At 40.7% G+C, this 26,797-nt stretch overlaps 1 protein-coding gene and 1 long non-coding RNA gene across 2 annotated transcripts; both read right to left on the bottom strand.

Moving 5' to 3' along the window:
* Positions 1 to 11,329: 11,329 nt before the first annotated feature.
* LOC306980812 lies at positions 11,330 to 12,129 on the bottom strand. The gene is made up of 4 exons (XR_013794053.1): positions 12,087 to 12,129; positions 11,956 to 12,012; positions 11,765 to 11,818; positions 11,330 to 11,489 (listed from the first exon to the last, which is right to left on the bottom strand). It is a non-coding gene; the product is annotated as an uncharacterized lncRNA (long non-coding RNA).
* A 9,024-nt stretch (positions 12,130 to 21,153) lies between these two features.
* LOC306980354 (uncharacterized protein) lies at positions 21,154 to 24,438 on the bottom strand. The gene is made up of 5 exons (XM_079579702.1): positions 24,281 to 24,438; positions 23,848 to 24,144; positions 22,242 to 22,526; positions 21,531 to 21,676; positions 21,154 to 21,468 (listed from the first exon to the last, which is right to left on the bottom strand). The coding sequence occupies exons 1-5, from the start codon at positions 24,315 to 24,317 to the stop codon at positions 21,211 to 21,213; spliced, it is 1,023 nt and encodes a 340-aa protein (XP_079435828.1). The 5' UTR covers positions 24,318 to 24,438; the 3' UTR covers positions 21,154 to 21,210.
* Between the last annotated feature and the right edge of the window lie 2,359 nt (positions 24,439 to 26,797).

Below are 26,797 nucleotides of genomic sequence, written 5' to 3'. Positions count from 1 at the left end.
GAGGAACATGTGGGGGATGTACCTGCAGACCAGACGAAGGAGGGGTCACTGTGTCCAGAGTAGAAGCGTGGAGTTCCTCGCGCCGCTCGACACACAAACGCTGCTGTGTTGGTGAGGCCCTGAACGCTGAAGGAGTCCTGTGTAGTACCAGCACTGGCCTCTGGGAGGAGCTCATATCTGTACCCCTGTGTCTGAGGAACAGCCCTGTACCAGTGATAGCTCCATCCTGCAGAGGGCGCTGTCACAGCACAGCTCAGAGACACAGAGGCCCCAGGACTGAGCCAGGACACTGAGGCCGACAGGAGCGGGCGGGGGACGCCTGCAGAGTCAGAGTTAGAGTCAGATCATCACATTTATAACGTCATATGAGACGACAGAGCGTACGGTCAGACACGTGGACAGTGAAACTGAATAAATCTGAACAGAGGTGGTCAAATCTTGTAGAGTAATTTATAGTTTTCAGACTCACTCAGTACATTGACAGTGGTTCTGTTGCTCCACTGAGTCACGAGGTGCAAACTCTCTCCTCTGCAGCTGAAGTCTCCTCTGTCAGATTCAGTCACATATGAGACAGTGATTTCTCTGGTTGTTTCAGTTAAAAACGTATTATTCCTCGTCCAGTAAAAGGCCAAACCAGCTCCACTTCCCTCGACTTCACATCTGAGAGTCAGTTTCTCTCCAACAAACACCTCAGGCCAGTTTGGATCCAGAGTCACAGAGACTGTGTTGGACAGTAAGAAACAAACTATTTATGAGGTCAAATAGCTTTATCTTCTATTTTCTGCTTCATTCATTTAATAATGTGCAGCACAGAACAACACAATGTTCAAAATACACAGGTCTCACTGGTTTCTCTCACAGTGACCCCTGAGGAAAGAAATGACTGTGGACTCTGTGAACTCACCTCTGCGGGTCTTTTCTGTTGAAAAGAGGAAACATGTTATAACGTTACAAATAATGATGATGCTTGTTTGTATTTGATATGAAATCTTCTTCTCACTTCATTCAGTACTGACCTGTTACTGTCAGATGTTTTTCAGGAGACTTGTTTTGTTGATTGATCCCACACGAGTACAGACCCTCATCTGATTTTGATACTGAAGAAATTGTCAAGTCCACACGATTGTTATATTGATGTAATGTGTAATGTTTTGTGTTCAAAAGTGAGTTGTTTTTGTAAAACTTGACTTCTTTTGGATCAACATCTGTGCAGGAGAGTCTCACAGTGTCCCCCAGATACACGGAGTCTGAAGGACTGAACAGAGTGGCCCCTGTGCAACAAAATACACAAAGTTCAGAGAAATACAGCAGTGAATGAACCAACACACGTCACTGTTTTACAGAAACAGCAGCACATCTATAGGTCATCCATCAATAAGTCTTTGTAAACAGCTGCTTACCTTTGGTGTGTTGGCAGAGAAGGCCATTAAACACTGAAATGAGAAACATAAATCATGTCTTTGTATTTGGCCCAGGTCTGTAATAGCAGTTTTTACTCACAGATAGACGCCAGTGTCCAGATCAGAGAGGAGCCCATCCTCAGAGCTCTCATTCCTCTGAACAGGCTCAAAGCAACGAAACAAGAAGTCACTGCTGATAATTATTCTTGCTCCACTTTATGACCTCAGTTTGTCGAGTTTCCTTCCTCTTCACACCTCACTCTGTAAATCAGCCTACACCCAACTGCATAAAGAACATGCGCCTCATTGTTATAAAAACATATTGATCATTTAGAAAATCTTCTGTGCATCTTTGTTTTGAGGAAAAAGATGAAGTTTGTTTGAGAATGCAGCCTATACAACGACTGTGCTCTCACTTGGACTAATGTGGTTTGTTTCAGCCAAACACTCGTCGGAAATGGTTCTGCCCGAGGTGGTGGAGGCTGATGTTTTGTTTTGTTAGTTTGAGGTTTGTCGTTGCACCTTCACCTCACACGTCTTTCTTTTACATAGAACGGTTTATGACTCATACTATGTTTCGCACTAGAGTTGTTGCCCATATTTAGAGTTAATGTTTCTTTTTAACATATCAGCAGTTTTTATTGTATCAAGAGACAAAACTTTTCACATCTACATTTTATTATTCATTACTTAACAATAGTTTTTATTTACAAAGAATGCGTCATGTGAATAAAAAGTCTATTTACATGTGGCAGCAAGAACAGGAGGAAAATCACTGACAAAGCTGCAAAAATCAAGACAATCATTTTACTTTTTAAAACTATTTACAATGTACAATAAACACTATTGTGAAAATGGTTATAGAACTGTTTTTTTCAAGAAGGTAAGTTTGTAGCCACAGCTGCCCTGGGGTAGACTGACAGACCCTTCCAACATCACATCTCCTTGTAATAAATGTCTTCAAGCATCTGTGAAGAAAAACAGAGAGAAAAAAGTAATTCATAGTGTTTGGTTGAATTTTACACTTTTCTTTACCTTTGATATTTTCTTTTGAGCCTCTGACAGTTTCATAAACACCAACATCATCTGTGAAGTAAATATAAATGAAAACATCACTAATTATTGAATATTAATGAACACAAGAAGTAAATATGTTTCTGAGCTCGAGGGGGGAAGACGTGAACAGTTGTAAAGTTAAACTTTGGCCTCAGACCCCGGTAGATGAAAGTTAATTACGCTGTCAGCTGAACTGGGTTGATTTAGTGAGAGGCTTCATCAGCAACTAATAGTGTATTGGCAGCAGGCTGAGTATATATCAATCCATTAATGGAGGAGTTATTCTAAAAAGCTTCTCTCAACTCGTTCAAGAAGCTTTTTAGGAACAAAGATGGATCAGTGTTTTCATCTTTACCATAATTTTCTTCTGAGCCTCTGATAGTTTCATAAACATCAACATCACCTGTAAAAAATATGAATAAGTGATTCAATATTGTTGCAAACTATGATATTGTGTGAACAGAACTGACCATGAAGAAGAGCTGAATATAACTGCTGTTGGTTTCCTTCAGTGGCGTTGTGTGTCTGGTCGGTGGAGCTACAGTAATAATAGTTTTAACATGTCATTAATAATAACAATAATAAGATTGTTGGTAAATGATATAAGGTTCTTGTGATGACCAACCTGTTATTTGTGTCTGTAAGAAGAAAAAAGATCATTTTTATCATTGGTTTGGAGACATCAGATCTAATAGTTTTGTTGAAATGTCATGAGATTGAATAAACCAGTCCATATTACACACGTTTCAGCCTGTATCACTTTTACCTTTAGTTTTTATGAAGCGCCAGAGAAGCAGCAGCAGAATGAGTAAAACCACTGCACAAACAGGCCCAATGACCAACATCACAGGGAATGAGTCTCCTTTGACCTTTGGAGCAACTGTCAAACAAAAGTTAGATTGTATTTGTCACAAAATGGTTAGTTTTTAAGTCTAGTTTCACTCACTTCTAACAGACATCCAGCTCTCCAGAGACATCCAGGTCTTTGGTGTTGACCTTTGCCATTGTTTCTTTGGTTCTTGAGCCTCACATTTATAGAATCCTTGGTCAGACCTGGACACTGCAGAGATGTTGAACTCTGCTTTGGTCCCATTTTGAACCAGTTTTCCATTTTTATAAAAACTGAATAACAGAACTGAAGAAGTCACTGTCTTCAGTTTACAGCCGAGAGAAACAGTCTGTCCCTCAGTCACCGGACGCACAGGGCTCATGAGGATGATGTCACCTGGTACAAGGTGGAACCATTTAGTTGTAGATGCACCAATTCTATATTATTGATTATAGATGAATCAAAAACTCACTGTGAACAGAGATGTTGAGTGCGTTGCTCATTTCTCCAGATCCAGACTCGCACCAGAACACACTTGTACCAAAACTTCCTGCATACAGCTTGAAAGCACAATTTGTCTTTTCTGTCTTCACATATTTCAAACATTTTTGTGTGTAGAGTTTGTTTAGATAAAGCCTCTGGACTCTCCAGTCGGTGTCAGTGGAGTTGAACCCACAACTCAGAGTGATGACATCGCCAGTGAAGTGCTGTGCTCTGTCAGGACTGACCGAGAGAGACTCCGAGGCCTCAGCATCTGAACAACACAAGTCAGGCTTCAGTGAGTCGGGCTTCAGTCAGACTCAGAGGAACATGTGGGGGATGTACCTGCAGACCAGACGAAGGAGGGGTCACTGTGTCCAGAGTAGAAGCGTGGAGTTCCTCGCGCCGCTCGACACACAAACGCTGCTGTGTTGGTGAGGCCCTGAACGCTGAAGGAGTCCTGTGTAGTACCAGCACTGGCCTCTGGGAGGAGCTCATATCTGTACCCCTGTGTCTGAGGAACAGCCCTGTACCAGTGATAGCTCCATCCTGCAGAGGGCGCTGTCACAGCACAGCTCAGAGACACAGAGGCCCCAGGACTGAGCCAGGACACTGAGGCCGACAGGAGCGGGCGGGGAACGCCTGCAGAGTCAGAGTTAGAGTCAGATCATCACATTTATAACGTCATATGAGACGACAGAGCGTACGGTCAGACACGTGGACAGTGAGCGGGCGGCTCCACTGAGTCACTGTGAGGTCCAGGACTCCTCTGCAGCTGTAGGAGCCTGAGTCTGTGGGAGTCGTGTTTCTGAACGTTTATGAATGTTCAAAAGCAGCGCTCAACTATGACTGAGAGCAATGCAATGGATTAATGGAGGTGGATCAGTGTAGAATTTTTGCATTAGAAACGTATAAGATTTTAGTATCCGCTATAAAATGAAATGAATTAGAGAAGATTTGACAATTTTCTGAAGCTGCTGTATTTACACAAACATAATAAGTCCTCACAAGTTAAAATGATATAGTAAGTCAATCACTCACTCTGTACAGTGACTGAGGTGGTGCTGCTCCACAGAGTCTTGTGGTTCAGGCCTTTCTCTCCTCTGCAGCTGTAGACTCCACTGTCAGTGTAATGCAGTTTGGAGAAAGTGTTTTCTCTGGTTGTTCCAGATAAGATCCTATTGTTCCTCCTCCACTGATAAATCCATCCATCTTCACTTCCCTCCACTTCACACCTGAGAGTCAGTCTCTCTCCGACAAACATCTCAGACCAGTTTGGATCCAGCGTCACAGCTGTATCAGATATTGTTGCGTTATTACTTTACTACATAAAGTCGTCCCATAGTAGGTCTACATCTGAACTATTTCTCTTGGATAACTTGTGTTTTTCATTGCTGTGGAAAAATTATAAATCTGTAAATGACTAATGTTTTATTGAATTCTTAGAAGGGGAAACAAAAGACAACTGATTCTAGGCTTTTTTGACACTACACACAGGTAAACACAATGTAAAGAAATCAGAGGGACATGAACACAGTCTGGATGAATCCACACATATAATATGGACACCATAGACATTACAAACTGACCCGCCGTTGTGAGCCTGAAGCTGGGGCTGAGCTCAGTGAAGTAGGGAGTGTCTCCTCTGAAGGCTCTGCACTGGTACTCTCCTCCCTCTGAGACTCTGAGCTCAGAGGAACCATCTGTAGAGAGTGTCTTGTTTCTGCTCCACTCATATTTCCATCCAGAGGAAGAGGGAGAGACCGAGCAGCTCAGAGTCACACTGCCCCCTGTCTGCAGCTCTGTGTCTGCACTCACTCGGGCCACAGGTTTGTCTGGAATTACAAAATATAAACCCTGGATGAAGTAAGTATGTTGACCTTTTTGTTTATTCTTTTGCTTATGGGTTGTACTTTCTGTATCATTGGCAATAATAATGAATGTTTCAAAGCAGCTGCACAACCACGGTTGAGAACAATGGAATGGATTTATGGCTAATGATCAGTGTCAAATTTTTGCATTAGAAAATACATATAAGATTTTAGTATCCGCTACAACAGGAAATTTGAGGTTTTATCATTTTTGAAGCTGCTGCATTTACACCAACATGAGTCTTCACAAGGAAATATTATATAGTAAGTTAATCACTCACTCTGTACAGTGACTGAGGTGGTGCTGCTCCACAGAGTCTTGTGGTTCAGGCCTTTCTCTCCTCTGCAGCTGTAGACTCCACTGTCAGAGTCAGTCAGTCTGGAGAAAGTGTATTCTCTGGTTGTTTCAGATAAGATCCTATTGTTCCTGCTCCATTGATAAGTCAATACAGCAGCTCTGCCCTCCACTTCACATCTGAGAGTCAGTTTCTCCCCGACAAACATCAGAGACCAGTTTGGATCCAGCGTCACAGCTGTATCAGATATTGTTGCGTTATTACAGGTACTTTGGTTCATATTAACATGGATAACTTGAGCTTTTACAGAGGGATAATAAAAGACCATCGATTCAAAGGCACTGCACACAGGTAAACACAATATGAAGAAAACAGTGGGATATGAACACATTCTGGATGAATCCACACATATAATATGAACAACATAGACATTACAAACTGACCCGCTGTTGTGAGGCTGAAGCTGGGGCTGAGCTCAGTGAAGTAGGGAGTGTCTCCTCTGAAGGCTCTGCACTGGTACTCTCCTCCCTCTGAGACTCTGAGCTCAGAGGAACCGTCATTGTAGAACTGCTGGTTTTTGCTCCACTCAAATTTCCAACCAGAAAAAGAGAATGAAACTGAGCAGCTCAGAGTCACACTGCCCCCTGTCTGCAGCTCTGTGTCTGCACTCACTCGGGCCTTAGGTTTTTCTGGGATTACAAAATATAAACCCTGGATTAGGGAAATATTTATACCTCTCAGTTTATGCCACTAAAGTTTCACAAGTTAAATGATATAGCAAGTTAATCACTCACTCTGTACAGTGACTGAGGTGGTGCTGCTCCACAGAGTCTTGTGGTTCGGGCCTTTCTCTCCTCTGCAGCTGTAGACTCCACTGTCAGAGTTAATCAGTCTGGAGGCAGTGATTTCTCTGGTTGTTCCAGATAATAACTCATTGTTCCTCCTCCAGTAATAGGTCCATCCATCTTCACTTCCTTCCACTTCACACCTGAGAGTCAGTTTCTCTCCAACAAACATCACAGACCAGTTTGGATTCAGCGTCACAGCTGTTTTCAGATATTGTTATGTTATTACTTTTGTTCAGACAAAGTCGGCCCATAGTAGGTCTACATCTGAACAATTTCTCTTGAAATACTTTTTTGAAGCTGAGGCAAACATAAATCTGTAGAATTATGGGATGATTGTTCTAAAACAACTATTGTGCGTTTGGATTATTTGGGGGTAAACAACAAAACCATTTTGTGTATAATATTAATAATTGAATAATAATAATAATAATAATAATAATAATAATAATAATAATAATAATAATAATAATGATAATGATAATGATAATAATAATAATAATAATAATAATAATAATAATAATAATAATAATAATAATAATTTAGTATAATTTGAGCACCATATACATATTATTACAAACTGACCCGCCGTTGTGAGCCTGAAGCTGGGGCTGAGCTCAGTGAAGTAGGGAGTGTCTCCTCTGAAGGCTCTGCACTGGTACTCTCCTCCCTCTGAGACTCTGAACTCAGAGGAACCATGTGTGAAGAGCTGCTTGTTTCTGCTCCACTCATATTTCCATCCAGAGGAAGAGGGAGAGACCGAGCAGCTCAGAGTCACACTGCCCCCTGTCTGCAGCTCTGTGTCTGCACTCACTCGGGCCACAGGTTTGTCTGGATTACAAGATTATTACAACAAAAACTTGATTGCAAGAAAAAAAGATTGCACAATATTGTACAATAATTTATAGTGTTCAGACTCACTCAGTGCATTGACATTGGTCCTGCTGCTCCACTGAGTCGTGAGATACAAACTCAGTCCTCTGCAGATGAAGTCTCCTCTGTCAGACTCAGTCACATGTGAGACAGTGATTTCTCTGGTTCCTTCAGTTAATGACGTATTTTTCCTCTTCCAGTCAAAGGTCCAACCATCGTCACTTCCCTCGACTTCACATCTGAGAGTCAGTTTCTCTCCAACAAACACCTCAGGCCAGTTTGGATCCAGAGTCACAGAGACTGTGTTGGACAGTAAGAAACAAACTATTTATGAGGTCAAATAGCTTTAGCTTCTATTTTCTGCTTCATTCATTTAATAATGTGCAGCACAGAACAACACAATGTCCAAAAAATACACAGGTCTCACTGGTTTCTCTCACAGTGACCCCTGAGGAAAGAAATGAATGTGGACTCTGTGAACTCACCTCTGCGGGTCTTTTCTGTTGAAAAGAGAAAACATGTTATAACGTTACAAATAATGATGATGCTTGTTTGTATTTGATATGAAATCTTCTTCTCACTTCATTCAGTACTGACCTGTTACTGTCAGATATTGTTCAGGAGACTTGTTTTGTTGATTGATCCCACACGAGTACAGACCCTCATCTGATTTTGATACTGAGGAAATTGTCAAGAACACATGATTGTTGTATTGATCTAATGTGTAATGTTTTGTGTCCAAAAGTGAGTTGTTTTTGTAAAACTTGACTTGTTTTGGATCAACATCTGTGCAGAAGAGTCTCACAGTGTCCCCCAGATACACGGAGCCTGAAGGACTGGACAGAGTGACCCCTGTGCAACAAAATACACAAAGTTAAGAGAAATACAGCAGTGAATGAACCAACACACGTCACTGTTTTACAGAAACAGCAGCACATCTATAGTTCATCCTTTAGTATAGAATATCATAATATGTGAAAGCCTTTGATATGATATATACAAATTAAACTTTGGATGAGAGAGATTACACAGACATTTTCTTTTACTCTTTTCCAAGTTTTTACAAACCATGATTAACAGCAGAGTTTAGTGGAAAATGCATAAAACACCAGATCTTGTGAGACAGGTTGTGAAGCTGCTGCAGGAGCTGAGTGATGTGTCAATGAAGCCGTGTTTTTACTTTGAATAAATAAACAAGGCCGTGGGAACCCAGGGTGCTGAGGGCGCTGCAGCCCCCCCTGGTGGATAGTTTGTGAACTGCAGGCAATATTAACCCCTTAACTCCCACCTGAACCGAGCACATTTTCTCCAGCTTTACCCCAATCCAAAAGCTTCTGGAAAAAAGGTGTGAAAATAGCGACAAAACTGAGACGAAAACAATGATGAAAATGTGACAAAAGTGAGAAAACATTTACGAAAAATTGAGAAAAAAAATTGACAAAAAAGTGATAAGAATTTGACAAAAAAATGTGAATAATTTGACGAAAAAGTGACAAAAAATTTACAAAAAATGACAAAAAAGTCACGACAATTTGACAAAAATGAGATGACTGCCCAACAAAAAAAGTGATGAAAAAAAATCTGATGTGAGGAAAAAGATCAATTTAGTTTTGTAGGTCTTAGCTTTCATATGAGGCGTTACACTGGCCTACAGGATTTGGGTAAAGCTGAACTGGAGAAAATTCTCTCGGTTCAGGCGGGAGTTAAGAGGTTAATAAATAGGATTTATGCACAGAAAAAGTATTTTGGGGATAAATTTTGTCCCTTAGCACCCCCTAACTAAAATATCTTCCCACGGCTCTGTAAATAAACCTATTTATGTTACTGAATCCTTCTGTGCAAAGTATAAAAAAACACAGAGAAGAGCTGCTTGTTTCAGCTCTGGCCAGAGGAGGAGGGAGAAGTGGAGCAGCTCAGAGTCACACTGCCCCCTGTCTGCAGCTCTGTGTCTCCTCAGGTTTGTCTGGGATTCAAACTTCATTACTTTAACAAATCCACACAGAGATCAGAAAACCTCATGCAGTCATTCATCAGTGATCAGACTCACTCAAGGCACTGACAGCGCTCGTGCTGCTCCATCGAGTTAAGTTGTGGAGCCTCAAATATATTTCTTCCTGGTTCTAACAAATTAACTTTTGAGCGGAAAACTAACTCTTGCATCAGAGACGCTTCAAATTGAAAACCACCAATAAGTCTTTGTAAACAGCTGCTTACCTTTGGTGTGTTGGCAGAGAAGGACATTAAACACTGGAATGAGAAACATAAATCATGTCTTTGTATTTGGCCCAGGTCTGTAAAAGCAGTTTTTACTCACAGATAGACGCCAGTGTCCAAATCAGAGAGGAGCCCATCCTCAGAGCTCTCATTCCTCTGAACAGGCTCAAAGCAACGAAACAAGAAGTCACTGCTGATAATTATTCTTGCTCTTGAGTTTCCTTCCTCTTCACACCTCACTCTGTAAACCAGCCCATACCCAACTGTATAAAGAACATGCGCCTCATTGTTTTAAAAATATATTGATAAAAAAAAATCCTCTGCATCTTTGTATTGAGGAAAAAGATCAAATTTGTGCAACAATGCAGCCTATTAAATGATTGTTCTCTCTCTTGGACTAATGTGGTTTGTTGTAGCCGACCACTCGACCGACTGTGGCTCAGAAATGATTCTTCCCACGTTCAGAGCTGGTCTTTTTTTTCTGTTAGTTTGAGGTTTGTCACACTTTGTCTCACACGGTTTGTCACTCATACCATGTTTTGCCCATATTTAGAGTATGTTTTTATTATATCAGCAGTTGTTATTGTATCAAGAGACAAACCGTTTCAGAGTAAACAACAACATTTATATAGTTAATAAATACAACACAACAACTTTTAAATCCTGACTTTTTTTTTTTGGGGGGGGGGGGGGGGGGTAAATATTTCAACTCACCTTTTGGGTTGACAGAACAGAATAAAAGGTCGACATGTTTGGTGAACATTTTCCATTCCAGCTCATCTCTATCATTATATTTTTCCAACAAAAGTTCACCGGCTGCATGAACAACCTGAAAACGCACAGTTTTAGTAAATAAATAAACATATAGAAACAATCTAACATGCTTCTTGACATATTCATCCACATTCACATGTTTCTTTTATAAGGTTATTCCAGTTTTAACCTGGAGCAAAGTGATCATTATGTGAGGGATAATGTACAGAACGCTGGTCGTTGTCAGGAAAATAAGACAGTAGGATTTATCTGTACACAGTTAAATCTGGAGTTTCAGAAAATTGTTTATTTCCCAGAAAAATAAGACACAAATTAGCTTCAGTCTAAACAATCACAGACTTAATAACATAATGTTTTTTATTTCAGGGAGAGCACATATTAATGAACATTTCTGTACATTTGCCAGTTAAAGACAAGGCTATACTTTTCATCTGTTTTTCATCCCAGGACAGGTGTTATTTTCTAAAATCTTAAAATCAAGAACAATAGAATTCAGCATTACAACATTTGCACCATCAGTTACATAAGTAAACAATATTGAAAAAACAGATCACTATGTACAAGAGCAGCAGACCTTCATTCAACCTCACTCAGACATAGACACAAGAGGCCAGCAGGGGGCAGTCTGTGTGAGCTCAGTGCTCATGTATCTGAATGTTAATGAGTCATTGTGTCTTTCATGACAGTTTGGTGCCTTGACTCTGACTCTCATTCACCGAAAAACAATCACAGCCCTCTGCTGATTTTTACAACAATACCAATGATTTTAAACATCCCGCAGGTTTGTTTTTACAAGTGTAACTGGACTTGAGAGTAAACAGTGTCTTCTGCAGCGGAAGGAGTTGATTTTGCTGCAACATAAAAACAAAAATCCATTAAATCAAAAAGTGGGATCACACTGATCTCAGTCAATATGGAGGACCAAAAATGAGTGAGCAAGTACAAAGTATAAAGGTAAAAACAAATTATTTATTAATTTCCGATGAAGTCATTTTTTGTCCTCCGTAAAACAGCGAGTAAACAAACAAACAAGCACAAGAATAACTTTCAGACATATTGCTTTTATGTATTTACTTCCCTTAAATTTCATTGTTATTATTTGTTAGAGCAATAAACTGTAGCTCACCTTTCGTCTGCTTCTTTTTGTTGTAGTTTACCTGGACATATGTGACATTTTCACCTAAAATAAACAACATCTCGTCAGCTCTTTATATAATTTTCTATCATGCAACAATAAATGTCTTTTCTAAGTTTGCTCTGAAGTGTTTTTGATGGACAGACAAACAGCAGATCAGTGACTTGTTACTGTAGTATTACCTGCTGATGAGTGTGGTTCTGAATAAACAGGTTCTTCTGGGGGACAGTTGCTCCTCCCTGAGTGGAAAGTAAACATAAAAAATGTGTCAAAATGAATAAAACATCTCAAAATTGAATTACAACTGACTCACCTTTTATGTTTTTCAGCTCCAGCACAGAGTAAGCAACATCTGTGGAGAAGGGAAAAAAAGTTACTTACTTTAGGAGTGGATAGTGCTCAGGCCTGAAGCAACTATGGGCCTAAGAAGGGAACTCCAAGTACATTTGTGAGTAGTAGTAGTTGGATGAGTTGTAATAGTAGTGAGAGGTAGTAGTGCGATTATATTTTCATGTTTGATAGACATATTCTGTGAGTAACTCTTTGGGTAATGACAGTCCCTGGATTGTAGTTCACTCCTTGGCCCCTAGATGTCACAATAAACATACAAAGATAACATGGAAAAGCAACAGTCCCGCCATTTCCACTTTGATGGTGCCGGAAATAAAAATCTCATTCATTTTATTCACTGACTCTCCGGAATATTCAAATATTAAGGGTTTAAAAGCACAACACAGGATAATCAGCCATGTTCTAACTCATAAAACACAGCATTTTAAACTGAACATAGCTCATTCTCTTCTGTTTCATTGTGATCTTTTTTTGTGTGTAATACATTTTTCCTCACCTGTAGGTTTCTTCTTTTTGTCCCGGTTTACCTGGGCATACGTCACATTTTCACCTAAAATAAACAATATCTTATTTACACTCTTGTTTGCAAATGTCTGACCAGCTTTTTCAATGATTTTTGCTTTGTTGACACTGACCCATTGAAGGAGAAGTGTCAGTGCTGGTCACTTGATCTTCAGCAGAGCTCGGATTGGTTCTCACAGTTCTGTAGAAGGTTAAAGATTTACCACTGACAGATCGACAATTTGATGAAAATTATTCACAAACGTTTACTAACCTCATAGACCACAAATCTGTAAAGGAAAGAGACACATCTGAGTCAGAAACGAAGAAAAACTAAAAAGACATAACATAAACCTAAAGTTAAACAAAGGGAAACCCAAAGACATCGCCATGGAGACGGTCTGATGATGTCACACTTCCAGTAACAACTCCCATGAAATAAATGCCTGTATTTTTATTCTATTTAAAGAGTGAAATGTTACACAGTGTGGCTTTAAAACATGACTGTCACCTTTAATCTTGAAGCGCCACAGAAGCAGCAGCAGAATGAGTAAAACCACTGCACAAACAGGCCCAATGACCAACATCACAGGGAATGAGTCTCCTTTGACCTTTGGAGCAACTGTCAAACAAAAGTTAGATTGTATTTGTCACAAAATGATTAGTTTTTAAGTCTAGTTTCACTCACTTCTAACAGACATCCAGCTCTCCAGAGACGTCCAGGTCTTTGGTGTTGACCATGGCCATTGTTTCTTTAGTTCTTGAGCCTCACATTTATAGAATCCTTGGTCAGACCTGGACACTGCAGAGATGTTGAACTCTGCTTTGGTCCCATTTTGAACCAGTTTTCCATTTTTATAAAAACTGAATAACAGAACTAGAGAAGTCACTGTCCTCAGTTTACAGCCGAGAGAAACAGTCTGTCCCTCAGTCACCGGACGCACAGGGCTCATGAGGATGATGTCACCTGCTAAAAGGTGGAACCATTTAGTTGTAGATGCACCAACTCTATATAATTGATTATAGATGAATCAAAAACTCACTGTGAACAGAGATGTTGAGTGCGTTGCTCATTTCTCCAGATCCAGACTCGCACCAAAACACACTTAAACTTTCTGTGTGTTGCTTGAAAGTACATTTTGTCTCATCTGTCTTCACATGTTCATAACATTGTGTGTAGAGTTTGTTTTGATAAAGCCTCTGGACTTTCCACTCGGTGTCAGTGGAGTTGAACCCACAACTCAGAGTGATGACATCGTACGTGAAGTGCTGTGCTCTGTCAGGACTGACCGAGAGAGACACCGAGGCCTCAGCATCTGAACAACACAAGTCAGGCTTCAGTGAGTGGGCTTCAGTCAGACTCAGAGGAACATGAGGGGGATGTACCTGCAGACCAGACGAAGGAGGGGTCACTGTGTCCAGAGTAGAAGCGTGGAGTTCCTCGCGCCGCTCGACACACAAACGCTGCTGTGTTGGTGAGGCCCTGAACGCTGAAGGAGTCCTGTGTAGTACCAGCACTGGCCTCTGGGAGGAGCTCATATCTGTACCCCTGTGTCTGAGGAACAGCCCTGTACCAGTGATAGCTCCATCCTGCAGAGGGCGCTGTCACAGCACAGCTCAGAGACACAGAGGCCCCAGGACTGAGCCAGGACACTGAGGCCGACAGGAGCGGGCGGGGGACGCCTGCAGAGTCAGAGTTAGAGTCAGATCATCACATTTATAACGTCATATGAGACGACAGAGCGTACGGTCAGACACGTGGACAGTGAGCGGGCGGCTCCACTGAGTCACTGTGAGGTCCAGGACTCCTCTGCAGCTGTAGGAGCCTGAGTCTGTGGGAGCCGTGTTTCTGAACGTTTATGAATGTTCAAAAGCAGCGCTCAACTATGACTGAGAGCAATGCAATGGATTTATGGCGGTGGATCAGTGTAGAATTTTTGCATTAGAAACGTATACGATTTTAGTATCCCCTATAAAATGAAATAAATTAGAGAAGGTTTGACAATTTTCTGAAGCTGCCGTATTTACACAAACATAATAAGTCCTCACAAGTTAAAATGATATAGTAAGTCAATCACTCACTCTGTACAGTGACGGAGGTGGTGCTGCTCCACAGAGTCTTGTGGTTCGGGCTTTTCTCTCCTCTGCAGCTGTAGACTCCACTGTCAGAGTAACGCAGTTTGGAGAAAGTGTATTCTCTGGTTGTTCCAGATAAGATCCTATTGTTCCTCCACTGATAAACCCATCCATCTTCACTTCCCTCCACTTCACACCTGAGAGTCAGTCTCTCTCCGACAAACATCTCAGACCAGTTTGGATCCAGCGTCACAGCTGTATTCAGATATTGTTGCGTTATTACTTCACTACATAAAGTCGTCCCATAGTAGGTTTACATCTGAACTATTTCTCTTGGTTAACTTGTTTTTCATTGCTGTGGAAAAATTATAAATCTGTAAATGACTAATGTTTTATTGAATTCTTAGCGGGGGGAAACAAAAGACAACTGATTCAAGGCTTTTTTGACACTATACACAGGTAAAAACTATATAAAGAAATCAGAGGGACATGAACACAGTCTGGATGAATCTACACATATAATATGGACACCATAGACATTACAAACTGACCAGTCTGTGTGAGCCTGAAGCTGGGGCTGAGCTCAGTGAAGTAGGGAGTGTCTCCTCTGAAGGCTCTGCACTGGTACTCTCCTCCCTCTGAGACTCTGAGCTCAGAGGAACCATCTGTAGAGAGTGTCCTGTTTCTGCTCCACTCATATTTCCATCCAGAGGAAGAGGGAGAGACCGAGCAGCTCAGAGTCACACTGCCCCCTGTCTGCAGCTCTGTGTAATCACTCACTCGGGCCACAGGTTTGTCTGGGATTACAAAATATAAACACTGGATGAAGTAAGTATGTTTACCCTTTTGTTTATTCTTCTGCTATTGGGTTGTTCTTTCTGTATCATTGGCAATAATAATGAATGTTTCAAAGCAGCTGCACAACCATGGTTGAGAACAATGGAATGGATTCATGGCTGTTGATCAGTGTCAAATTTTTGCATTAGAAAATACATATAGAAGATTGTAGTATCCGCTACAACATGAAATTTGAGGTTTCATCATTTTCTGAAGCTGCTGCATTTACACCAACATGAGTCTTCACAAGGAAATATTATATAGTAAGTTAATCACTCACTCTGTACAGTGACTGAGGTGGTGCTGCTCCACAGAGCCTTGTGGTTCGGGCCTTTCTCTCCTCTGCAGCTGTAGACTCCACTGTCAGAGTCAGTCAGTCTGGAGACAGTGTATTCTTCTCTGGTTGTTTCAGATAAGATCCTATTGTTCCTGCTCCATTGATATGTCCATCCAGCAGCTCTGCCCTCCACTTCACACCTGAGAGTCAGTTTCTCCCCGACAAACATCAGAGACCAGTTTGGATCCAGCGTCACAGCTGTATCAGATATTGTTGCGTTATTACAGGTACTTTGGTTCATATTAACATGGATAACTTGAGTTTTTACAGAGGGATAATAAAAGACCATTGACTCAAAGGCACTGCACACAGGTAAACACAATATGAAGAAATCAGTGGGATATGAACATATTCTGGATAAATCCACAAGTACAATATGAACAACATAGACATATTACAAACTGACCCGCTGTTGTGAGGCTGAAGCTGGGGCTGAGCTCAGTGAAGTAGGGAGTGTCTCCTCTGAAGGCTCTGCACTGGTACTCTCCTCCCTCTGAGACTCTGAGCTCAGAGGAACCGTCTGTGTAGAACTGCTGGTTTCTGCTCCACTCATATTTCCAACCAGAAAAAGAGAATGAAACTGAGCAGCTCAGAGTCACACTGCCCCCTGTCTGCAGTTGAGTGTAACCAGTCACTTGGGCCACAGGTTTGTCTGGGAATAATTATTACAACAAAAACGAAATAGTTTTACACAGAGTTGGTAAAATCTTGTACAGTCATTTATAGTTTTCAGACTCACTCAGTACATTGACAGTGGTTGTGCTGCTCCACTGAGTTGCGTGGTTGGAACTCCCTCCTCTGCATCTGTAGTCTCCTCTGTCAGACTCAGTCACATATGAGACAGTGATTTCTCTGGTTCTTCCAGGTAAGATCCTATTGTTCCTGCTCCATTGATATGTCCATCCAGCAGCTCTTCTGTTTTCAACTTCACACCTGAGAGTCAGTTTCTCTCCGACAAACCTCACAGACCAGTTTGGATCCAGCGTCACAGCTGTATCAGATATTGTTGTGTTATTACTTTGGTTCAGACTAAAGTCGTCCCATTGTAGGTCTACTTCTGAAATATTTCTGTTGGTTAACTTGTGTTTTTCATTGTTGTGGAAAATGTAAATTTGTAGTGTTGTTTGGGATTTTTTGGGAGGGACAACAAGACCACCAATTCAGAGGCAATTTTTGACACTGTTCACAGGTAATCACAATTTTTCAGGAAATCAGAGGGACATGAACATATTCTGGATAAATCCACAAGTATAATATGAACAACAAAGACATATTACAAACTGACCCGCCGTTGTGAGCCTGAAGCTGGGGCTGAGCTCAGTGAAGTAGGGAGTGTCTCCTCTGAAGGCTCTGCACTGGTACTCTCCTCCCTCTGAGACTCTGAACTCAGAGGAACCATCTGTGAAGAGCTGCTTGTTTCTGCTCCACCACTGATATTTCCATCCAGAGGAAGAGGGAGAGACCGAGCAGCTCAGAGTCACACTGCCCCCTGTCTGCAGCTCTGTGTCTGCACTCACTCGGGCCACGGGTTTTTCTGGGATTACAAAATATAAACACTGGATTAGGGAAATATTTATACCTCTCAGTTTATGCCACTAACATTTCACAAGTTAAAATGATATAGTAAGTTAATCACTCACTCTGCACAGTGACTGAGGTGGTGCTGCTCCACAGAGTCTTGTGGTTCGGGCCGTTCTCTCCTCTGCAGCTGTAGACTCCACTGTCAGAGTTAATCAGTCTGGAGGCAGTGATTTCTCTGGTTGGTCCAGATAATAACTCACTGTTCCTTCTCCAGTAATAGGTCCAACCATGTTCACTTCCTTCCACTTCACATCTGAGAGTCAGTTTCTCTCCAACAAACATCACAGACCAGTTTGGATCCAGCGTCACAGCTGTATCAGATATTGTTGCGTTATTACTTTGGTTCAGACTAAAGTCGGCCCATAGTAGGTCTACATCTGGACAATTTCTCTTGAAAGACTTTTTTGTAGCTGAGGCAAACAGAAATCTGTAGAATTATGGGATCATTGTTCTAAAACAACTAGTGTTCTTTTTTATTATTTGGGGGAAAATAACAAAACCACAGAAACTGAGGCAATGAAGTCACTGTACACAGTCAAACACAATATAAAGAAAACAGAAGGACATGGACATATTGAGTGAGAGACATACTACAAACTGACCGGCCGTTGTGAGGCTGAAGCTGGGGCTGAGCTCAGTGAAGTAGGGAGTGTCTCTGAAGGCTCTGCACTGGTACTCTCCTCCCTCTGAGACTCTGAGCTCAGAGAAACCATGTTTATGGAAGTGCTGGTTTATGTACCACTCATATTTCCATCCAGAGGAAGAGGGAGACACCGAGCAGCTCAGAGTCACACTGCCCCCTGTCTGCAGCTCTGTGTCTGCACTCACTCGGGCCACAGGTTTGTCTGGGATTACAAGATTATTACAACAGAAACTAAACAAGTTTGCACAATATTTTACAGTCATTTATAGTTTTCAGACTCACTCAGTACATTGACAGTGGTTCTGCTGCTCCACTGAGTCGTGACGTAGGAACTCACTCCTCTGCAGATGAAGTCTCCTCTGTCAGACTCAGTCACATGTGAGACAGTAATGTCTCTGGTTCTTTCAGTTAAAAACGTATTTTTCCTCTTCCAGACATAGGCCCAACCATCTTCACTTCCCTCGACTTCACATTTGAGAGTCAGTTTCTCTCCAACAAACACCTCAGGCCAGTTTGGATCCAGAGTCACAGAGACTGTGTTGGACAGTAAGAAAACAAACTATTTATGAGGTCAAATAGCTTTAGCTTCTATTTTCTGCTTCATTTAAGTAATAATGTGCAGCACAGAACAACACAATGTACAAAAAATACACAGGTCTCACTGGTTTCTTTCACAGTGACCCCTGAGGAAAGAAATGAATGTGGACTCTGTGAACTCACCTCTGCGGGTCTTTTCTGTTGAAAAGAGAAAACATGTTATAACGTTACAAATAATGCTGATGCTTGTTTGTATTTGATATGAAATCTTCTTCTCACTTCATTCAGTACTGACCTGTTACTGTCAGGTGTTTTTCAGGAGACTTGTTTTGTTGATTGATCCCACACGAGTACAGACCCTCATCTGATTTTGACACTGAAGAAATTGTCAAGTCCACACGATTGTTATATTGATCTAATGTGTAATGTTCTGTGTCCAAAAGTGAGTTGTTTTTGTAAAACTTGACTTTTGGATCAACATCTGTGCAGAAGACTCTCACAGTGTCCCCCAGATACACAGAATCTGAAGGACTGGACAGAGTGGCCCCTGTGCAACAAAATACACAAAGTTCAGAGAAATACAGCAGTGAATGAACCAACACACGTCACTGTTTTACAGAAACAGCAGCACATCTATAGGTCATCCATCAATAAGTCTTTGTAAACAGCTGCTTACCTTTGGTGTGTTGGCAGAGAAGGACATTAAACACTGAAATGAGAAACATAAATCATGTCTTTGTATTTGGCCCAGGTCTGTAAAAGCAGTTTTTACTCACAGATAGACGCCAGTGTCCAGATCAGAGAGGAGCCCATCCTCAGAGCTCTCATTCCTCTGAACAGGCTCAAAGCAACGAAACAAGAAGTCACTGCTGATAATTATTCTTGCTCCACTTTATGACCTCAGTTTGTCGAGTTTCCTTCCTCTTCACACCTCACTCTGTAAATCAGCCCACACTCAACTGCATAAAGAACATGCGCCTCATTGTATTAAAAATATATTGCTAAAAAAAATCCTCTGCATCTTTGTATTGAGGAAAAAGATCAAATTTGTTTAAGAATGCAGCCGATTAAACGACTGTGCTCTCACTTGGACTAATGTGGTTTGTTGTAGCCGACCACTCGACCAACTGTGGCTCAGAAATGATTCTTGAGAAGTTCAGAGCTGGTGGGGTTTTTCTTCCGTTAGTTTGAGGTTTATCTTTGAACCTTCGCCCACACTTCTTTATTTTAGACTAGATACATAGAACGGTTTGTCACTCATACTATGCTTTGCACTTACAGCACAGTTGCACATATTTAGAGTCAATATTTCCAGCAGTTTTTATTGTATCAAGAAACAATTTCAGAGTAAACACCAACATTTCTATTGTTAATACAAACAACACAACAACTTTAAAATCATGACTTTTCTATTTTGGGGGGAAACATATTTCAACTCACTTTTTGGGTTGACAGAACAGAATAGAAGAACAAAAAGCTCATCCCCATCTCCAACATTATATTTCACCAACAAAAGTGCTACAACTTCATGAACAAACTCAAAAAGCCCAGTTTTAGTCAATAAATACACCCAAAAACATATGTAAATTATCTAATATGCTTCTTGACACATTCACACGTTTATTCATTGACAGAGTGCAAAAATCAACAATTTTACTTATTCAAACCATTATCAATATACAAAAACAAACTGGTCAGAATTGTGAGCAGAGAAATGTATTTGTTCTTCACTTTTCACATTTACACGATCACAAAGCGCTTCAAGGGACATATTTAACCATGGGACAGAAATTGTGTAATACTGGATGGCTACGGAGAAATGCACTGGAACATGGGCTTAAAACGTGGACAGTCCCGGGTAAACTGGGACATCTGGTCACCCTAATACAGGGGGAGGTAAGTTTGCATCACGGAGGGCCAATTTTCATCATTGCCAAAACACCAAAGGCCAACCTCACCATTGTAGCCTAAAGTTAAGAACCATTTTCTGCAAATGCCAATGTTTTCCATCAGTGGTTCTAAAGTGGTCCGGCTCCGAGACCCGCCATTACCTTAAAACAGGCTATGACCCAAATAAAACTAATTTGTCTTATATCGTATAAAATATTGTATTTTCCACTCATGTTTTTATTGAACGAGCCGTAGATTTGCTTTTAAGACTGAAATTATGATAAAACCAACCCAATATTATTAATTTTTACAGACTCCAGTGTGCTTCCTTGTAGTTTCAGATGGAACATATTGAAAAAGTTCCCTGTAGGCTCACGACCCACTTTTGAGTCCCAACACCAGCTGAGAATCACTGTTTTACATTATATATGACCAAGTGGGATGTTTTGCATGGACACTTAAAAAATACACTATAAAAAGACACTATTTCTCGCATTTTTATAGGTATTTGATCCGAATAATATTGATTGGGGGCCAGAGATTCAGTGTTGGAGGGCACTTCAACATTTCATAGAACTTTGTCTGATTGCATTTAAACAAAGTAAAGACAGTACTAACTGAAAGAGAAACATCCACCTCAAAGTTGTGTTGTTGTTGTTTTGCCTCATGGCCTGCAGATGGCGCTCAGACCTTAGGCTTTTTGATCACACTGTACACTGTATGTGTCTGATCAGAGTCTCTATTCTCAGGCTCTTCATTGCCTTCTCTGTGGTCAGATCCTGAGGCGGGGATCGGGTCCAACACGCAGTAAATCGTGTCTGGCTTTTGTTCACTTCCATCGGTGTTTCCTGGATCTACGTTTTCATAGGAGGCTTCAGTCACAGTTGAGGATGTGGAGACTCTTGATGGCTGCTCCAGGGGCTGACTTTGTATCACCTGTGGCTGCGAATGAGCATGTTTTTAGTATTTCAAAAATTCAAAGGCATTTTTGCGTTGTTGCTTACCGGGGTTTTACGTTTTGTCAAAATAATCCTCTTAGCCACAAAGAAAACAGAAATAAAAGCGACGACCAATAAAATAATGGGAATTGCTATCTTTATGTAGAGAAGATAATCAAATGTTGGTGCTTCTGAGTTTTCGGGATCAAAACCTTTGAAAAAGAAGAAAATTAGAAATGTAGAAAATTGCCTATAACGACAGCTACACGATCAGACTTTCCATTTTGAAAATATGGAAACAAAGAAGAACCTGGCACCTTCTCTATGTTAGAAAAGTGTTGTAAGAAAATTAGAAGAACTATAAATATATACAGTAGCAGAAGTAACAGTTGCAACAGCACTGTAAAAGTAGTCGTAGCCTATAGTGATGGAAATAGCAGAAGTACATGTAAGATAGAAGAAGTAGTGAAGCAAATGGTTTTGAAAATAGTGGTAGTAGTTGCTGCTTTTCACACTCTAATGATTCATGATTATTTGCATGATTTATGGAGTGATTTAATGTGTCTTTCTCATCACTTTATGTACATGTGAAGCACTTTGTATGAATTGTGCTCTACAAATAAACTTGCCTTGCTTTGAACTTAATTTATTAAAGGATAATAGTCAGATTCTGGCAAAAGTTGGGATAAAGGAGCTTCAAACACAATTGGGAATAATATGTGTTTTCTAACCATAGAAAGATAAAGCAAAACTATAGAGAGAGAACACTTCAATTACCTCTGTGTGTGTGCGACATCATCTTAATACACATTTCCTGAATGTCTTGTGAAGCGTCTCGGGAGCTGACATGGTTGTTGGCGGTGCAGGCGACTCTTCCGTTGTCAGTGTAAACGCTGATGTTGAGCTGAGTGAAGGATTTGAGTGGAGTTTGACAGCCGTCTCTGTCGCACTCAGTCCACAGCCTGTTGTTGGAGATGGAGCAGTTCACAGTGAAGCTGCACAGACCAGTGGACACGTTGACCTGCTCCACTCTGATGGTCAGGGAAGGTTCAGGGACTGCATCTGTGGCATGAAATATAAGGGTTAGCAATCACTGGTTCTGCTGTACAGTAGTGAGAATTAAGGAATTTAAGCTTTTCACATTTTTGCCTGACCAAAAAAAAAAGTCACCACTTGGATTTAACAAATTGATCTGATCTGGGGTTTCCCTTATGGTCTAGGTTTAGCAATATGTGCCCCAAGAATGAGATCAGCATTCTTCTTCGCTGATTCATCCGGCTCACATTGTGAAAGAGTGGATCAGGGAGCATGACACAGCATTTTCACACATAGATGGGCCACAGAGTCCAGATCTGAACCCCACTGACACTCTGTGGGATGTGCTGGAGAAGGCTTTGCACAACACTGGATCTTCTGACATTGCAGATGCTCATTGAAACAATGCCAGGGCAAATGTGATCAAAGCTACAGGCGCTAAATATTACAATGTGATTTTTATTTTTATTTCTGTCAGGCTGTCAATGATATTCTTTTAGACTTTTTTTCTCATTCAGCTATTATTATTATTATTATTATATATATATTTTTAAATTGGTTTATTTGGTTGGGACAGTGCATGTTAATGAACACACCACCAACAGAACCACACATTAACCTCTTAACTCCCACCTAAACAGATCCCATTTTCTTACCCAAGCAAAAAAAGCACCAAAATAGCCACAAAAAGTGAGACGAAAACAAGGATGTAAACGAAACAAAAATGTGACAAAAATTCAACAAAAATGTGACAAAAACTCAACAAAAATATGACAAAATTCCACAAAAATTCCACAAAAATGTGACAAAAATGGAAAAAAGAAAAGAAAAAAAAACATTAAAAAAGGTGACACAACAACGTGAGGAAAAAGATCAGTATTGTGGGTCTTAGCTTTCAAATGAGGTGTTGCACAGGCCTATATAATAGCCAAAAGGACAGAATGCATTTGGTTTAGGCGGGTGGTAAGAGGTTAAAGGCCCAGTTCCTCCAGAAGTGGATTTTTTTCTTTTTTTTTTTGTTTATTGTGAAAAAGAGACCAAGAAAAAGAGGCCTGCATCTAATTCCAAATTTGCATTACAACTGTAATAATAAAGCTACGCTGTCCTCCCCAAAAGTTGTGAAACATGCTTATAATCTCATCCCTGTGGAGAATGGGGATGATAAAAGCCTTGGGAACAATAGAAAGGAATTTGGACTGAGTTTTGGCCTCACATTCATTGTTTTATTGGTATTTATGGAAAGCTTTATGTTCTTATTGAGAAGTCTGTATGTGGAACTATACTTGTCATGGTCCGTTTGTTATGGTAATCATTCGGATTAGTACGTGGTATAATACAGTTGACTTACCTTGAACATCAAGTCGGTATCTTTTGTTGATTTTAGTGAAATTCCTCTCATAGGAAAATATATAGGTGCCATTGTCCGTCTTTTTCAGATCTTTGATGCATAACGTAGCATTTGATTTATAAAAGGTAATCTTTTTTTTTTTATAAGAGGGATTGATTCCTTGGTTAGAAGCAATCACTGTGTTGCCTCGACTCCAGTGGCCGCTTTCATACGGTGGTTGCCCTCCAGCGTCCAGGCAAACAGAGCGACTTTTCAAGCGATAAACAGTCTCCAGCGGCGCCTCCTCTGCCCTTATCTCTGCACAAAACAAGAGACCGGTGGTTAAAAATAGCATCAAGAGAAAAAGATAATGTTACGGCAAAACATAACATTAAATTTCAACATTTGCAGCTAAAATTGCAAATGTTATGAGGAAAATGTGACAATCCGTTACCTAAAACAAAGCACAGGCAGCATAGCAGGAGCAGCATTGTGTTTCCGCTGTTGTTGTGTCAGCCGAGGAGGAAAGTGGAGGAGATAAAGTTGCAGGTTCAGGTGCTTCAAGGCGATAAGCGAAAACAGATGTGCAGGAAATGCGCAGCTCACTCAAGTGTGCAACATCCTGTTCACACTGATGGAGATCACTTAGTATGTAGATCAGGGGTGTCCAAAGTGCCAAATGCGGCCCTCAGACCAATTTTTGGTGGCCCTCTGCCTTCTTGCTGAATCGGGACACATCATCAGAGATGGTCCTTTTTATTTGAAATGTAATAATTCTACACAATTCTAACCAAACAACTAACCTTTTACTGTGAGACAGAGCTGGCATGAAGGTTTTGAGCATAAATAAAGGTGTGGGGCGCAATTTAAACCTCTGCTAGTCAAAGGTTTTGCGGCACTAACCACCGATCTATGGCCCTTCACCCTGTGTACGCTTCAGTATGCGGCCCCCCATGAAAAAAGTTTGGACACCCCTGATGTAGATGAAAGGGAATCATCTCAAAGAATAATATGATGTTAAAATAGTAATGAAATTGTCTTATGCAGAGCTTCTCCTTTGAGCGGCAGGTGACATCAAGGAGGCATTTATCCACACTATCACTTGCATGTGTAGAAACTGGATGGAAGGTTGGAAAGTGTCTTGCCCAAGGATACAATGGCAGCTTTGGAAGTAAGTGGAAGTAAATCTGAACTCATGAGGACACACTGAGCTATATGAGAAAACAAAACAAACTCCATTTTGACTTAAAAGTTAGGCTTCATTCAGCTGTTCATACTTTCATAAGAACGCCTCTATCCTCAAGAGGCTTCATCAGCAACTAATGATCTTTTGGCAGATGATTATATTTATACTGTTTTGTGAGGATGGTTTACTTTGTGGTTCCAAACTTCTTTATTACAATAATAAGAGGGCAAGAAGTGTTGCTTTTCAAAATCGAGATGGGAGGGACCGACGTAAACAGACCAGCCTGCAGCTAAGGGAAGTTGATGATGAAGCCACTTGATGAAAGACATCCTCAACGCTAAAACCAACCAGTCTCAATGATTTGAGAACCATTTTTGATGGTGGAAAACTCCTGGTAAGCATCTTGTGATTTTATCTGTGAAGGGTGCTTTATATAAATAATCATTCTTCTTCTTCTTCTTCTTCTGATTCTTCAGACTTAACACAGAACTTTACACAAACACCTCTTCATGCTAAACTAAAGTGCCCAGAGATGCCACGAAAGAAGTTCATGTTTGAACCCACAACCGTTTCGTTTTGAGTCAGGAGGTCAACCCACTCTCCTACAGTAAAAAAAACACACCAAAAAGATGCATTTATTTTACAATTTAATGATGATTTCATTTCTATTTCCAGTGGAGAAAGACACATTTTTCAAGTTGTTGTGCGCTCTTCTGTTAATATGCAATAAACAGTCACCTTGATATCCACCTAAACAAAAGGTGTGTCTTTTACGGCTGGCAGCAACGTGAAAATTAGAGAAAAAACGACCTTATTTTACAAAATGTACAGAGGAATGTGCATGCGTAAATGCATACAGTACAGTCACAATATAACCGACATAAAATCACCTTTTACAGTACAATCGTTACAAAAGTTAGTTTCATAAAAATAGATTACTGTAAAGTTAAAGTGCTTTTAGTAATGTTATTAGACTAACATTCATCGTGATCATTTCTAGTGCAATGTTAGAAGTCGTTATCATAGAATAATACATGTGGTTTCGAGATGATGCAAGTGTTGAATGTTTTGAACAAGTGTCCAAAAGGAGAGACTTGAATCGTAACTATTTACATGCAGTAAAACTCTGGAACACATTTGAGCAATAAAGACAAGGACACTTCGCAATGTAGCTTATCTCTGCTAAAGGAGTGCTGTCTTGTTGAAGCTGCCATATCTTGAGATCACGCCATAAAACAGTGGCTTCCCTTTTTTTCCACCGTCTGAGGCACAGTGGGTGAGTGGTGAGCGCTGTACGCCTCACACCAAGAGAGTCCCGGGTTCAGTTTCATGTGTGGGCCTTTCTGTGGAGCTGGCGTTCATTTTTCCCCTTTGTGTTTGTGTAGGTGGGTTTCCCTCCATGTGGTAAAGTACAAAGTATGCGTCATAAAGTTTGAATCGTAAAAGTACCTAATATGTTTACGTTTTTATTAGTAATTTCAATTTTTGTTTTGTTGCTTTCCATCACTGGTTTCCGGGCGCTGGCTCCGGACAGGCTTTATTGCTTTGATCTTCCCGAATATACCGTATTTTCCGGACTATAAGTCGCTCTGGAGTAAGGCCCTGTCCATACGAAGTCAAGCTGAGGACCAAACACAAAGATATATCATCAATCCAGTGTATCGTCCATACGAGCGCGGCGTTTTGGGGTCTGTAAACGAACATTTTCCAAACTAGGTCCCAGAGTGGAAAGATCTCAAAACGCCGTTTACGTGGCGCCGTTGTTACGACGTCTCCACAACTTTT

Source organism: Gobius niger (assembly GCF_951799975.1).
Source record: "Gobius niger genome assembly, chromosome: 21".
Lineage (NCBI taxonomy): Eukaryota > Metazoa > Chordata > Actinopteri > Gobiiformes > Gobiidae > Gobius > Gobius niger.
This window is presented reverse-complemented; position numbering and strand designations above follow the sequence as displayed.

What these genes read in the sequence shown, in the direction of transcription:
- LOC306980354 (XM_079579702.1), bottom strand. Translation starts at nt 24,317, where the DNA reads ATGCTGCTCCTGCTATGCTGCCTGTGCTTTGTTTTAG. An exon ending in CTGCCTGTGCTTTGTTTTAG is followed by an intron (nt 24,145 to 24,280) that starts GTAACGGATTGT and finishes TGTTTTGTGCAG; the next exon opens with AGATAAGGGCAGAGGAGGCG. An exon ending in TGACAAAACGTAAAACCCCG is followed by an intron (nt 21,469 to 21,530) that starts GTAAGCAACAAC and finishes GCTCATTCGCAG; the next exon opens with CCACAGGTGATACAAAGTCA.